A 16,091-nucleotide genomic window follows, 5' to 3' on the forward strand; every position below is an offset into this window, starting at 1 on the left:
GTTGAGTAGGCTCTGACTCTTCTATTGAAATCAGTGGGACTGTATGGCAATACATAAAGTGTTACTCACATGAGTATGTGTGGTAGACTCAGGCCTTCAAACAATTAACCATCAAGACTGTGCCTTCTTTGGCTCTGCCATATTGTGAGGGGGGAATATTAGAGTGGCATAGCTCCAATGGAACTTTCTCAAGACTAGTTTCATTCTAGAATACATTCTAGAACTGGATCCCTTCCCTGCATGAGCCAGAGCTGTTTTGAGTGGTTGCAGTCACCCAGCTGTTGTCAGGTCAACAGCATGTACTGAAACAGCTGGTGTTTGTTTAGTTAGAACATCTGACCAGGTAGTAAGTATTACCTTGCCGAGGTGGGGTACCTGAATGACATTTACATTAAGGATATCTAAAGAATCCCAACCTCCTGCTCCCAAAAAGAGTATATAAAGTGTAATAAATCTATTCTTATTTCTGGAATATATATATATATATATATATGTTTTGCAAATAGTACGTGTGCATAAGTATCTGGCAGGAAGGGGCCTTATATAAAATTGTTCTTCCTACTATTTCCTTTTCTTGGTTTCCTTCAGCCTCTCAGAAACTCTCTTTCTGGATTCTCACACTCCCCAATTGGATTTGTTTTTTATAGGCTAAAAATAATGTGCCGTGAAGCTGAATAAAAATGCCTCAAAAATAAATCACATCCTAGTGAAGTTACTTACCCCTGGAGATCACATTTTTTAACCAACAACATAATAAGTTTGCTCTGTTTTCTAAGAACTCCCATCTATAACCACATTCCTCCTTGGCATTCTCAATGGAGTTATAAGTGAAGTCCATGGCATTATGGCAAGTAAACCCCTGACTGGGGCTCCTAGGCTGTATGCAAATACAAATAAAAAATTATAATATGGCCTAATGTTTATGCATAGATCTGAAAACTGGCACACAGATCTAAAGTTTCTGCAGTCTCTTTTCACAACCATTGCATGTGAGTGACAAAAAATATAGACGCCTCAGCAGAGTAGGGAAATTCATTTCACACAAGGAAATAATGAAACATACGCAGACAAATTCACACCTGCCTTCAACGGAGATGGATTTGACTCTGATGGGAGTTTTTAAGAAAGCAAAGCATACAAATACCCCTTGAATTTAATCTATACATATAGCGAGAGAGAGATTAAATTCAATATATATACACCCACACTGTACCCTGTACAGTATATTTTCCAATGTGTTGTCCAGTCTAGTTTCAAGCAATGTATTTTCCACCATTTCCCTTTGGAAACCAATTCTACAATAGGTGGTATCACCAGAAGGAAGTAATTCGTACTACTGAACCTAAACACTCCTAGCACAAGAGTAAATGCGTACGTGAAATAGGAGGGAAGATGTGGTGGTTGATCTGATTAGAGAAGAAACATTTGTGAACATGGAGGGATGTACAGGGACAATAAACACAGCGGGAAGCTCTACGGATGACAGCTGGCAAGAATGAATTAAAGAAGCTTGCCTTATAGAAGAGGGCTGTTTTGAATGGCAGTGCTACTGAGCCAAAAACATGGATACAGCAGATGCTATAGAACTGCCCAACAGCTCATGCAATCACTGATCGTAAGTGCAGAGTGGGCAGCTTCAGTGATTAGTTTTCCATATACCACAAGGGTTAGTTAAATGAATTTGCCTTGCCTCAATACCTGTGGCTAAGACAGCATAATGCACTGCAATGGAGAATTTAGTGCCCTCGGCATCAGCAAAGCAACTCATACATAGCCATAGTGATAGCAGGGTGAAATAAAACACAGGCGTTCAAGTGGCTCGCCCAAGGTCAGAAGTACAATTGCACAGAAAGACAAAGACTTACAGCAGAAAAATCAGGAGTCCTTCAACCCAGTCTCCAGCTGGAGACAGAATAGCCCCAATCTTAAGCAGGTAGGAGCAGAGCAGTAATTCACCGTTACTAATATGAATGGATTTTTTTAAAGACTGTAACTTGAACTATTTCAGCCATGACCAGCACCATCCTCTCATCCCTCCTTGGCCTGACATCTCCAATTCAATGGGAATTGCTCCTTTTTTTAAGTGCAGCATGTATCTTTGTGTTTTCTCCTTCTCCCATAAAATGAGAGTGTTCCTACTCAGGTATTTGTGTACAGTAATTAAGTTCCAGCTTGACCTGTTTCCAAAGCTGCACATGTTAAGCTTTTGAACTCATTCCCCAGAGAAGGGAGTAAGGCCCAGGCTTTGTTAGGACTGCCTTAAATGATTTTTTCTATCAACTACTTCTTTTATGGCTTTGTTGCTCCCACTTTTGTCTATTCTCTTCTTTTCCATTCAGGTTCTTATGTGGCACTCAAGGCTGGGATATCCGAGTGCCCTCTGTGGCCTCTGGATAAGATTTTTGCTTGTGGCTTTGAAACTGTACTGTTTCATGTGACATTTGGTGGCTGGGTATTGAGGATCAGAGTATCAGCACGAAGCAAAATAATGAGTAGTTAGTTCTATCTTTTATGCTCTGCAGATATACAGTAAACAATCTTATTGCTGACAAAGGGGCTTTAGAACTCCTGTTAATGTGAGATCTTGTTTGACAAGTGCCTTAGATAAGTGTTTCAACCTCTTCCATCCCATAACCCCCATGTTAGCAGATAAAAGCTTTGGGGATTGTTCTTCGTCTGACAATAAAGACCAGCATTGTGGTCATGAAGCCCAGAAGCCTGGCTTGTGACCCTCATTGGCATGAGAGCTCACGATCTGATTCACTCAGTTCTTTGGCTAAAAGCATATAACTTCAGAGAAATAAGCCTTAGATAACACTTCCCAAAAGAAGACTTACTTTCCAGGTATGTGTCAATATTGGAGGCCAGGGGATTGTGGAAACTACTCCTTTCTCATCTGGGCAGGGCTTGGAGGAGGCAGATGATTAGCTCAGGGCATTGCTAACAGGATAAGAAAGCCATGCATCCTATCTTATGTCACTGGCTCAAAGGAAATCAAAATTAGAAGTCACTCATTCAGGATTATGAGTGAACACCTCTTAGTTAGAATCCGCACCACCCCCCACCACAACCCGAATTATCACTCATTCCATTTCAATAACATTTGAAATATTTAAGACAGAAATCTTAAATCACATTGTGGCACATTATGACATTGTGCTTTGTAGCTATACTTGGCCAACAATCAGCTATTGCCACTCAAGAAAAATCTTGGGGTTATCATGGATAGTTCTCTGAAAACATCTGTTCTGCAAACAGCCACATTCAAAAAAATTGAACAGAATGTAAGGAGCAATTAGGAAAAGGATAGATAATAATACAGAGGACAATATCATAATTCTACTATATAAAAACATAGCATTCTGACAGCTTGAGTACCACTTGAAGTTCTGGTTGTCCCATCTCAAAAAGAGATGACTAGACTTTTAAACAGAGCAGAGAAAGGAACCAAAAAAAATGTTACAGTGTGGAAGAGATTCCATAAAAAGCAAAATATAACAGGTGTGGATGGTTTACTTTAGTAAATAGATAATGATAGTGGGGGTAGCGGGAAGGATATAATAGAGTTGTATAAAATTATTAATGCCATGTAGAAAGTGACTAGGGAGTGTTTTATACACTTCACATCACCCAAAAAGATAGGGGATCACTCAACAAAATTAACAGGTAGCAAGTCTGGAACCAATATAATGTAGTATTCCTTTATACAATGCACAATCAGCGTGTGACACTCATTGCAAGGAGATGTCTGAAGGCCAAAAATATAACTGGGTTCAAAAATAATTAGATTAATTCTGTGCTGATTAGGCCTTACCTGGAGTATTGTATCCAGTTCTGTGCACCACATTTCAGGAAAGATGTGGACAAATTGGAGAAGGTCTAAAGAAAAGCAACAGAACCCAGGACCTGTGAGGACAGATTGAAAGAACTGGGTTTATTTAGTTTGCAAAAGAGAAGATGGATGATAGGACAAGAAATGGGCTTATATTGCAGCAAGGAAGGTTTAGGTTTGCCATTAGGAAAAACTTTCTACTTGTCAGGGTGGTTAAGCACAGGAATAAATTGCCGAGGGAAGTTGTAGAATCTCCATCACTGGAGCTTTTTAAGAGCAGGCTATACAAACATCTGTCAGGGATGGCCTAGATGGTGCCTGGTACTGCCATGAACTCAGTAGACTGGACTTGATGACCTCTTAAGGTTCCTTACATTTCTAGTATTCTAGGGAGAATAGGTCCATCAATGTTTATTATCCAGTATAGTCAGGGTGTCCCTACAGCTCTGATTGCTGGATGATGGGACTGGACAAAAGTGGTGAATGACTCAATAACTGCATTTTCTGTTCATTCCCTCTCAAGCGTCTGGCTGGCCAGTGTTGGAAGACAGATTACTGGGCTATATTGGACATTGGTCTGGCCCATTGGGGCCATTTTTATTTTCTTAACATTTTATGTTCACCCTATCTCACTGATAAATCCTTCTAGGTTTTACACATCAGCTGGACTTTTTAAAGGCCAAATACCATTCTCCTACTTTCCCACTGAAATGCTTCTTAACCGTTTATTTCAGTAGCATCAAGGTGTTCATTTCCATCATATCACTGCACAGGAACTGAGCAAAAGAACCTATACCCTTTGAAAGAGTACACACTGCCCACCAAAGGCTTTTCATAGCTGCGGACCAGTACATAAAAGGGCAAACTTAGCCCAGCACTGGAAAAAGCCCTTTAAATCCTGCCCTCTAAATAAGATTATAAAGGGGGCTTTACCAAGTGCCACCCTCACTTAAACGACTCTGCAGGTTAAAAGTAACACTTCCCCTAGCTCTTACAGTGAAGCTCTGTAATCCCTTAGCACTCATGGCCCCCCGACAAAGAAAGGTTACAAGTATTCTAAAGTATTACCCACCTTTCACCCAGGTAAGTGATGAATACTACCAGTCCTGAACACAGCTTTCCTTATGGAGGGTGACTAAACGTTCAGCAGAGTAGTGCTACTTTAAATTAATAGCTTCCTACATAGGAGACATCCTATTTTGGAATAAGCTACTTTATTCCAAAATAATTAGTGCCCTCACAAAGCATATTAACTAGTCACTAATTAGTAACTTTATTTCAGAGTAGTGTCTCCAGGGAGAACTATGATAGAATAGTTTATTCCACAATAGCTGTTCTGCCCAGTGTCCCCCATAGAAACAAACCCTAATTGACTGAAACAATTTATATCCTCCCATAAATACACCAGGACCTTTACAATGTTGCAAGGATGCATGATCAGCTGAGTCAGCTTCATCACCTCAGATAGTCTCTTCAAGTTCTAGCAACTGCAATGTGAGCAGTATTGTCCTTAGCTGAGTTTGGAGAAAAGACTTAAGACAAACCAGAAATAAGCCATTCAAAAAACAGAATAAGAGCATCTACACTAGGGGTTGTACTTGTTCAAGTAAACTAGTGCAAGCTTGTGTGGAGACAAGACCAACCAGTGACTGCAGTGCACCTTAGTAGGTATCCCCTTTAGGTTACAGCCCTCCTTTTTCACAATGTTTTATTCACTATCTCAGTGCTCCTTATTCACGTGCACCTGTCCTTCCATTAACGTCTCATTAGGGCATGCACCTGCAGAGACTTTACTTCAAATTACTGCACTGTGGCCATTAATTCTCTGTATGGTGATATATTCATGAACACCTCAAGAAAGACCTGGTGATTTAGATGTCCTCAAGCCATATGGCAACACCTCTCCACAACTACCAACCACGGTCAGTAAACTCAGCTGTCAGGATGAGGTCTAAAGTGCCTAGGGCCAGCTTCAACTTCCCTCTCCCCTCTCCATATACTCCTGCCAAGTCAGAGTGGAACCACATGAGCAGAGGGTGCTGTAAAAGAAGCTTGCACTGCTTCTGCTTTACCTGCTTCACTTTCCAGGGCTCTCCACCTGGCAGCTTTCACCAACACTATCCAGCAATCTAAGATCGTGTCCAGGCTGAGGTCACAGGAAATTTGTACTACTGGCCAGGAGTATTTTGGGTGTTATGATGCAACAACCAAATGGTCAGAGTAGGCAGCAACTGAGAGCCACCTTCTCCCAGCAGACACTTCCATCCAGACTTCCCACAAGCCTCTCAAACAGAACTTGTGAAAAAGCCTTCACCACAAATGTCCTTTTCTCCATTGCAGGAGGCGGGGAGGGGCACCATTACCTGATGTTGGCAGTCTGAGTCAGAACTATTCCGTCTTGTTCTCGCTAACCCAGGAAAGGTTGTAGGCAGTGATCTTCCGACCACTGTCCCTCTCCACTCTAGTCTGGCTGCCCTCCCAGAACTTGTCCTAGTTGGGAGAGAATGGGGAGCCCTGCTCCCCCCACCCTCCCCGTAATACATCCTTCCCTGCTCTAAAGAGAATGGTAAACCTAGACTTTTTACAGATGTCCACTGTTACCCCACGTCATTTACTCTCTCTGCATATCTGCCTTTGTCATTCTCTGAGTCTCTGTCTGTCTGAGGACTCTGGAGCTGGATAGCCTCCACAACTCCTCCCTTTGGCTTTAAAGTAAACCCCATTACAAGCACTTACAAGTGCAGTTGTGACAGCCCAAGTAGTTCTTGGCTTGAAAACTTCTCTGTGGGAATATACTGTTTCCACCATATGTTATACAGCACCGTGAACACTGGGGGGGGGCAGACAAATATACATCATTTATTATATGCCTGAGAGAGTTTGTCTGTCCATCAGTCTGTTTCTTCAAGAACTTCTCCTAAAAGAAGTAAGAGCTAGTAACAGCTAGGTCCACCAAATTTGGCCTGCATCCTCCTCTTATCTTGGCTACGTCTACACTAGCACACTTCGTCGAAGTAGCCTATTTCGAAGTTAGGACATCGAAATAGGCTACTTCGACACATATTGTCTACATGTCCTCCAGGGATGGTGCCATCGATGTTCAACGTCAAAGTAGCAACAGGGAACATCGAAAGGAGCCGCCCCGGAAGGAAATGCAGAGCGTCCGCACACACAAGCGCTCCCCATCGAAATAAGGGGCCAGCAAAGCCCCACGCCGCTCCCTTAAAGGGCCCCTCCCAGACACACTTGCCCTGCACAGCACAAGATCCACAGAGCCGACAACTGGTTGCAGGCCCTGTGCATGCAGCACAGACCCCCAGCTGCAGCAGCAGCAGCCAGAAGCCCTGGACTAAGGGCTGCTGTATGCAGTGACCATAGAGCCCTGCAGGGGCTGGACAGAGTGTCTCTCAACCCCTCAGCTGATGGCCACCATGGAGGACCCCGCTATTTCGAAGTAGCAAGACGCGGATCGTCTACACATGCCCTACTTTGACGTTGAACGTCGAAGTAGGGTGCTATTCCCATCTTTGGATGGGAATAGTGATTTCGACGTCTCACCACCTAACGTCGATTTCAACGTCAAAATAGCACATGGCGCGTGTAGACACGACGCGTGCTATTTCGACGTTGTGCCAGCTACTTCGAAGTAGCTGGCTAGTGTAGATGCACCTCTTCACTTAAAGCAAGGTCAGGGTTTGGTTGTGCAGGAAAATGGGGTGTGCCTGGAATGGGCTTGCGTCTCATAAACCCAACCAGAAAAGAGAAAGGGGATTGCCCCAGCCTGTGCCTCCCACGCTCCAGGTGCCCTTTAGGGCGGGCAGGGGAGTTGTAGCTCCCACCTCTAACGCATATGGGGATGTTGCTGGTTGTTCCCCTTTGTCAGGGAAAAAGAGGAAAGTTCACAGTTTGCTGCATTCCTCACTCTGGCTGGGGAGCATAGGAGACAGACAAACCTGGACCTGTCCACCCTCCCATCTGGGGGACAGGCACCCCTGCCTCAGCTGTGCCCACTACAGCTGCAGTGGCAATGGGGAGGTGTGTCTCATCTGTCCCCAAACTGCTGCAGTGAGAAAGGGCTGGAGTACTCCTCTCGCCCGAGGACACCCTGTGTGGTGAACCCCTCATGATCCCTAATGTCAGCTCAGACCAATTATTTAAATGAAGCATATACATTTTCATTTTTAATTGAATTAAGGACCCTGAGTAAATCTTCTCGTACCTTAAATTCTTGTTCTCCTCAATAGCGTCTTCCAACCCCCATACTACAAGCAAAGGCGAGCCATGCAGGCTTCTCCATGGACTCAGTGGAAGCTGCAGAGCTATGCAGCTACTGGTTATGTTTGGTTTCTGGATCAGCAGTAGCAGCTGGCTTTCCTTTTACTTTGATTTCATTTATGTATATATTGATGCATTTATTTGCAAAGGTGCATAGGGTCAGGATAGTTGGGGGTATCTTGTAAATCATACATGGAGTCTAAGGGTGAAATGCACACCTAGGCAGAGACAGCCCCAGTCCTTTTCACTGCTTGATTCCAGTTCACACCCTGTGTTGCGACCTTCTGCTGGGGTAAATTTCTTCCATCCATGGTATGCTCCTACCGAGTGAGCTAATGTTAGAGGAAGACTGGGATCAAATTATTGCAACACATTCAAGTTAAGCAGACTATGTAGCCTTGAGTTGCAGCAGAGAGTGTTGGCTGCACAATTCTAATCATACGACTTCATTAGCAAGCGGCTTTAAAGGAATATATAAATCGTTCTTTAGAAAATCATCCTATAAATCCATTCTAGCTATCACAAAAGTCATTGAATAGTGTCAACACAATGAGAGCTCAGCTAACTGAAAACCTTTATTCTATCTCCATGATCACTGACTCCAGCAATACCTAAACAAAGCACGAGGAAGGACATGGCCATCTGTAAGAGGATCCATGGAGAGACATGATGAGGGGGAGCCTATGGGTGAGTTTTGCATGTTTATGTGGACATGTCCATGTCCTCTGCTCATATCCAGCGATTATTACTTCTGTGGGTAAGAGTTATCCACACATATAGCCTAGCTATTGCAGTACAGATGAGCACTAGTTTTGACGTCATTCATCTTGATGGGCTGGAAAGCTGTAACACTACAGGATAAGTCCCTACCCTCTTCACTCAGAGGGAGGTATCTGGCATTCCAAGTCCAAGGCTGAGGTGATGAACATTACACTTTCCTTAAAAAGGAATGGATGTTTTGCAAAGGACCAGTATAAATATAATTCTTAATCCAATGGTGCCTTCAACTTCTTTATTCCCTGCAACATTTTCTCTGCTCCTGACGCATTTCCCACTATAATCCATCTTGCACTTTTTCCTTCCATGCACTCTGCCTGTACTGAAAGAGCATTTACATCATGTCTTTGTTTCCAAGAATTGGACAGAGATCATTGGGAAGCATAATAATGGGCCTTTTCTTTTCAGCAAATGCAGTTCTCACTGCAAGTGACAAGACGGTACCCTTAAATGAAAGAATTCAGATTTGTACTTTTACTCTCACTCAATAGTGTACATTTTAAGTAATCCCTTGTATGCAGTTACTTCAGATTTATCATTGTTTGCTGTCAAGTCATGGTACAGTACTTGTGAACCATGATTATCGGAGTCTGAAAAAGAACAATGTGATTTTAAGAACGGCTGCAAATAAGGACAGGGGCTTATGTTTTCTTTTTACCAATGGCATTGGTTGTGAAGTCAGGTCTCATATAGTCTTTTATACAGCATTTTAGTAGTTATTCCTATCACTAAAAATAATAATTAGACTGTTAATATTAAAACATCATAATACCTTGTTAGTATTAATTTTAATAACTACCCTATATGTTCTGGTTGTTTTATTCACACATATTAAATGGCGATGCTACACACCAAGACATACCAACTCAAAATACTTCCACAGCTTATAGGCTGCAAATATTACATAAGGAAACTATCTAACTGAACATTAAATGCACTAAAATAAGAGAAAATATATAGATTGTCCTTCCTAGTGCTTTCGCTTAGGTGTTGCTGGAGTCAGTGATTATGGATATGGAACAAGGTTTTTAGTTAGCTGATTTCTTGTTGTATTGACATAATTCAATGACTTTTGTTGCAGCTAGAATGGATTTATAGGCTGATTTTTCGAAAAAACAATTTATATACTCTTGTAAAGTTGGGAGATTTTACCAATTGAACTATCATCTTGAAGGTGCTGCATGATTTTTGTAGCAAAGGATTTGGATTAAAGGTCATTAAAGAACATAGTTTTCTTTTAAATGTTTGTGAATACAGCCTCAAAAAACAAAGTCATTGTCAGGATGTTTTTCATGTGTGATCTTTATTATTCTGTTTACACTGCAAACCCACACAAGGGAAGGAAACATACTAGTTTAAATAATTCATATTTTGCAGATGAATAAGGGGCACTTTTAAATTTTTTTTAGAAAAAAAAAATCGCTGCATGCCCCGCAGTCCAAAAAACAAAAGTGTTAAGGACAGCCCGATCAACTTTTCATAAAAATAAATTAAAACGATTACCAAAAAATAACAACAAAAACAACAAAGAGACAACGAAAAAGAATTTGGAGTGTTTGCACAGAAATGGTTTAAAACAGAATATTGAAGGTGACATAAGAAATCAATTTTTTCCTTCGTTTCATCAAATAAAAGCTTTCATTTAATACCACTGTATGTCAACAAGCATTGTGCTATTCCTTCTGGTCAGTCCATTATACTAGGAAATGTTTTGTTAAGCTGGAAATTCAAGATATTTCACTGCAAGGAAAATAAATATGAAGCAAGCTTGAGGCATCCTTGAAGACCTCGATATTTTTATAGATAAGTCTGCAACGCAGAGACGCATTTGCAATTTCATACCTTGATATATGCTTCAGCATATCAGTCGAAAATGTAGGTTTAAAACTGCTGGACGTTTGTAAACTGTGATATGGTGGAATTCACACAGCATGCGTGAGTCAGACTTTAAACCATGAAAAACAAAAACATTCTAAAACTGATTCACCTGAGGAAACGATTCATAAATCTACCTCGGATGTCGGCAAGCTGTTAAAATGATACAAGATCCATTTTACTTCATAAATTCGATTCTTTTGTTTGGTTCTTTGTTTTCTTCCGGATTTCCTAAGCATCAAGTTTAGTAGCAATATTTCCCCGCTCCCGCCTCCCTTTTCCAAGCTCGGAATGATAGACAAAGTCTGGTGCTTACCTGTTTCTTGGGAACGATTTTATGCCATTCTGTGTTTAAATATAAGCATTCGCTGGGGCGGGGGGTGATTTTGAGGTGCTAATTCACAGTACTAGGAAGAGACATGGGATGCGCCACGCATTGTCATGAAACAAGCTTTTGACTCACTCGAGTCACCGTATCCCTGATCTTTGCCTCTGCACGGCAATGGCAGGGGCGCACCAGTGATGTGAGCCGCGGGAAAGCTTTGCTAAGGGGGTGTGCGAATGTTCTCCGGCCATTTCAGACCAGAGCGGGGAACTGGTTGCTCTCTGCTTCTGCAGATTTCAGAGGACATGTCCAATCGGTGCTTGGTCTTGGACCGGAGTTCGAGGCACCGTCAGTGTCTGCCCAGCCCGGGCAGGCTGCGCATCCTTCTGCCCGCCCACCCTTGGTCCCAGGCAGTGGGGTTTAGCCGAGACTCTGCCGCCTGTGCCGGGTTAGGCAGCTCGAGTGGCTGTAAGTCGCGCCGGAGCACGAGCAAACTCCCGCGCTAGTTGCGCTAAACCAACGGGGCTCCGGTGGGGACCGCGACCTGGATTCCACACCGCCAAGGCGGGCAGGTGCGACGAGCGACGCAGCCCGCGGGACGAGCGCGCTGCGCTGGGCTCGCATCGGAGCCCACACGGTTCTCTCCCAGCCTGCGGAAACCAAACCCCTTCACAGGGGTCGCTCCCTGGCTCCAGCCCTGGCCGGTCTGTCGGCAATTGCTGGGGCCTGGGAGGCGCTGTTTAAGCGGGGGGCCCTACGGAGAACACATCGGCCTTGGTCACTGGGCAGAGGGGCGGCTCTTCGCCCCCCGCCGGCGAGCCCAGAAGAGCGGCCGAGGCCGGGGCCTCCGAAGTCGCTTCGCCTTGGGCGGAGGCGAAAGAGCGCGTCTATACCAGATGCGGCGGGGCGCAGCCGTCTCCGTCCTCGATGATGTCCACGTCGTCCTCGTTCTCCTCCAGCAGGAAAGCGGGCTGCGGGCGGGGCTCCGCGCTGGCCGGCCCGCTCAGTCCAGGCTCGCTGGGGCTCTGCTCCCGGCACTCCTCCGCGCTGGGCTCCTTCGGCTCGTCCTGGGATTTCCTCAGCTGCTTTTTGTGCTTCATTCTTCTGTTCTGGAACCACGTCTTGACCTGCGAGAGCAAGCGGGGGACGCGCTGGCCTGTGCCCCGGCTGGCCAGGGCCCGCCTCGCCCCAGCGCTGGGCGTGGGCGCCTCGGTCAGCGGCAGGCGCCCCGGCTCCTCAGCGGGCACCTTCCCCCCGAGCCTTGCGTGAGCACGTGCGGCAGGAGCATGTGAGCCCGCTGCCGTGCGTCGCAGGAGCGCCCAGGGGAGGCCTTGACTGCAGCGCTTTGCACGAGCACAGGTCGTGCCCATGTCACCCGTTCCAGAGGGGACACCCTCACCCCCCTGCCTGGCACGGCCATGGGTGTCACTGGCGTGTCGGCCACGCCCTCAGCGGACCCCCGCGCCCCTCACTTGCATGAGCACATGGCACTCACGTGTACCCCGGGTCTTGCCTGAGCATGTCAGTAGCGTGTATTCCACACCCCGACAGAGCCCCTTCCCTCCAGCGCACGGCCTGAGCACGCGGCCCGGCTTCCCCAGTGGCAGCTCCGCCCCGTGTCCTGCATGTCACTCCCGTGCTCCCCGGCCTCGGAGCACCGTCCCTCATCCCTGCGTCCCCAGAGCCCAGCCCGGCCCCCCACAGCTGGAGGACACCCGAGGGGTGGCAGCTGCTCCCCGGGCGTTGCCCCCCGGCAGAGAAGGCAGAGGCGGGGGCCAAGCCCCAGCGCCCCCTCGGCACCCCGCGCCGGTCCAGCACCTGCGTCTCGGAGAGGCTGAGCGCCGCGGCCAGCTCCACGCGCTCCGGGGTGGACAGGTAGCGCTGCATCTCGAACCTCTTCTCCAGGCCGGAGAGCTGCGAGTCGGAGAAGACGGTGCGGGCTTTGCGGCGGCGGCAGTGCTTGCCGGGCAGCTCGGCGTGCGGGTGGTGCGGGAAGAGGGCGGGCACCGGCATGCCTGCAGCGGGGGGCACAGGGGAGACAGGCCGTGGGACGGGGCCGGACGCGGGGGGCCTCTCCCCGCAGCTCCGGCCCGCTCAGCCTCGGGCGGGTGACCCGCATCGTAGGCGAGGTGTCCCGAGGGGGGCTGACCCGCACCTGGGCCGGTCAACGCGAGTCCCCTTCCCAGCGGCCAGGCGCCTCCAGCATCCTACCCGCCCGCCTGACGGATTTCTTCTGGGGACGCGCGGAGTAGTCTGGCCTGGGCTGCGAGCTCCCGCCCGCCCGCAAAACACAGACCGGGCAGCGACAGGCGGAAGTTCGCTCGAGCTGCAGCTCAGAGGTCGAGGATAAGTACAAGGGTCATTGAAAATCACACACAACACAGCTCTTTACCCGGGTCCCGGAACTCTGCAAACCAAGGCAGGGATCAAACGGGCGCGCGTGTCCCAGGTCAGGCTACAAACGCGTGTGCAATTGGGTGCATCGGCACCCACCACGCGTGTGCAATTGGGTGCAAAGGTTCACACCAATACACGGGATAGTTTAAATATCTGTGCACAAGTGTACGAGCGGGCGCGCTCCTTTTGCGCGGGTAAGTGCCAACTACCCACAAACACAAAGAGGTGGGTAGGCGTAGTTCATTACATGACTGGTGTGCCTGAGGTGGGGGCTGTCTTTTTAGCTCGTGAACTGAAGGGGTGTGGGCTATTTGAGGAGACCTGCGCGGGTGCTTAGGTTTCCGCCCCATGAAATCCATCGCTTTGCAGCCATCTAATTCCCCCTTTTGTCTGCCTCCCCCAGGACACAGAACCGCGACGAAGGAACGTGCCCCGGGCGAGCTGCTGAAACTCCGTTTCACAGGTAGCGCGCTGCTTGTAAAGATTTCGTTCCCCTTTCTCCAAAGGGCTTTCCCCCTCTGTACGCATTTCCGTTCAAAGGATTTCTATCCATGGTAGTTCACAACGAACCGACCCCTCGCTTTCCATTGGAGCCGTCGATTTCTTTGGGATTGCGTGTCAGAGAGGGAGCCGGGTTAGTCTGTATTCTAGCAAAACAAAAAAGCAGCCAGGTAGCACTTTAAGGGCTCACAAAGTGCTTTATTCGGCGATGAGCCACGGGTACGGTTACGGATCTGAAGAAGTGGGTCTGTCCCACGAACGCTCATCGCCTGATAAATCAGTTTGTTCGTCTCTAAAGTGCTCCTGGGCTGCTTTTTTGGTTTGTGCTTTAGTTACCGGCCGCTCTGTTAGGGAGCCGGAAGGGTCAACTGTTTTTAAAAGCCGAAAGTGTCGATTTCGTTTCATGAGCCCCTTGGTCGGGTTCGCTCTCCCGCTCCTGGGCAGGCCTAGGCGGGATCGGGCTCACGGCTCCACGCGCTGTTTAATCGGGCACATTTTTTGTAAAGAAATCGAAACGCGCCACCCGCCGCAAGGGAAGCGCGGAAAAGATGTACCCCCAGTGCTGCGAAGGGCTGAAGGGAGTGACAGACCCCCGGGCAAAGGCCAAGTCCTTCCATACTCTAACCTTCCGCGCAGGTCAGACCCAGGCTAAGAGACAAGGGCTCCCCCCAAGGGAAACCGCTCCGAACCCCCCGGCCCTGCCGGTACCCCAGGGGCCGCCTCTCTTTGAGAGACAAGGCGCAGAACCTTGGGCACTAGTTTGGAAGTCGACTTGGGGAGGGGTTCCCCAAACTGCGCCACTTTGCAACTGGCCCGCGGGAAAGGAGGTGAGCGGCGGCCCCGCAGGTCTGGGGGCGCAGCCTGGGCGGGACTGGGCTTGGCTCCTTTTTTTGCGCGCAACACTCACTGCGGAGTCCCTCCGACAGGCGGGCAGCCCCCGTGCGCAACCCGCAGCGAGAGGGCAGCCAGCCGGGGCGGGCTGGCTGCTTTCCCTCTGCGATTCGGGACCGTCCCCAATCTCCCGCACCGGCTCAGGCCGCGGGCGGTGTGACTGCCGGGCGGGGGGTGCGACACCATGAACCACCCGAGGCTGGTTCTTCGAGCGACTCTCGGCAACCCGAGCGCGTGAACCCTGCCTGGCCGGAGCACGGGTGTCAGCCCTTGAGCGATGGAGCTGGTGGGGGGACACCCGCCCCCGGGCTGCAGTGCCGGCCCCAGAGCGCTCTGGCTTCCCCGGTCCCCACGCTCCCCTAGGGGGAGCCGAGCCCCGACTTACCCGTGGTGGTTAAGAAGTAGGGATGGCGGTGCTCCGGCTTGTGGAGCGCGTGGTGCGGGTGGGGAGCCAGCAGGCCGGGGGCGGGCAGCAGGGGGTACCCGTAGTCCAGGAGCGGGACCCTGGAGGCTAAGGGGCTGGAGAAGTGCTCAGGCGGGACCTCCCTCAGCGGCTTGGGCTTGTGCAGCAAGATGTCCTCGATGAAGAAGGAGGTCGGCCTCGGCGCGGAGACGGGGTGCCCGGGCGCGGTGAAGTTGTGGTTCATGGCTGGGGCGGCGGGAAGAAGGGGGCGCGCGAGGAGAAACACCCTCCGCTTCCCACCCCGCCGCCGCTCGCCGGAGCCGGGAGAGCGGATCAAGGTGGGTTCGGGCGGCTCGAGGGGGATTTGAGACGAGGGGGGCTCTCCGGCGAGCCAATCGCGCGCCAGCGGGGCGGAGGGAACAGCCCCACCGCCACCAGTGTCACCCACAGGGAGAGGGTGGGAGGAAGGGGGCGCTGGCCAAGGTGCTGAATCCGGCCATCACCAGGCTGGTGCGGAGCCGCGCAAGGAGGGAGTATGGAAATCCAGCCCTCAGCTGGCACGTTGTGCAGCAGACAGAGCCCCCTCCCCACCCCCCAGGCACAACGGTAGCGAGAGACGGTCACCTTCAGAAACGCAGGTGCCGCCGGGTCAGCAGTGGCCTATGAGATCCAGCCAGGCGCCTGCCACCGGCCCCCCCTCATCCCTAGGACTCAGGCAGATGCAACAGTGCCTACAGCGCCGAGCACATGCAGCCAGGAGCCCAGATCCGGAGTTCTTCTCTGCCGGGCCCGCCTCAAGACCCACCAACCTCCAC

General features: G+C 49.0%; 1 protein-coding gene across 1 annotated transcript; it reads right to left on the bottom strand.

Moving 5' to 3' along the window:
- Positions 1 to 11,971: 11,971 nt before the first annotated feature.
- Positions 11,972 to 15,520, bottom strand: BSX (brain specific homeobox). The gene is made up of 3 exons (XM_074977157.1): positions 15,259 to 15,520; positions 12,903 to 13,099; positions 11,972 to 12,211 (listed from the first exon to the last, which is right to left on the bottom strand). Exons 1-3 carry the CDS (start codon positions 15,518 to 15,520, stop codon positions 11,972 to 11,974), a joined length of 699 nt encoding a protein of 232 aa, XP_074833258.1.
- Between the last annotated feature and the right edge of the window lie 571 nt (positions 15,521 to 16,091).

Source organism: Carettochelys insculpta, chromosome 25, assembly GCF_033958435.1.
Source record: "Carettochelys insculpta isolate YL-2023 chromosome 25, ASM3395843v1, whole genome shotgun sequence".
Taxonomy (NCBI): domain Eukaryota; kingdom Metazoa; phylum Chordata; order Testudines; family Carettochelyidae; genus Carettochelys; species Carettochelys insculpta.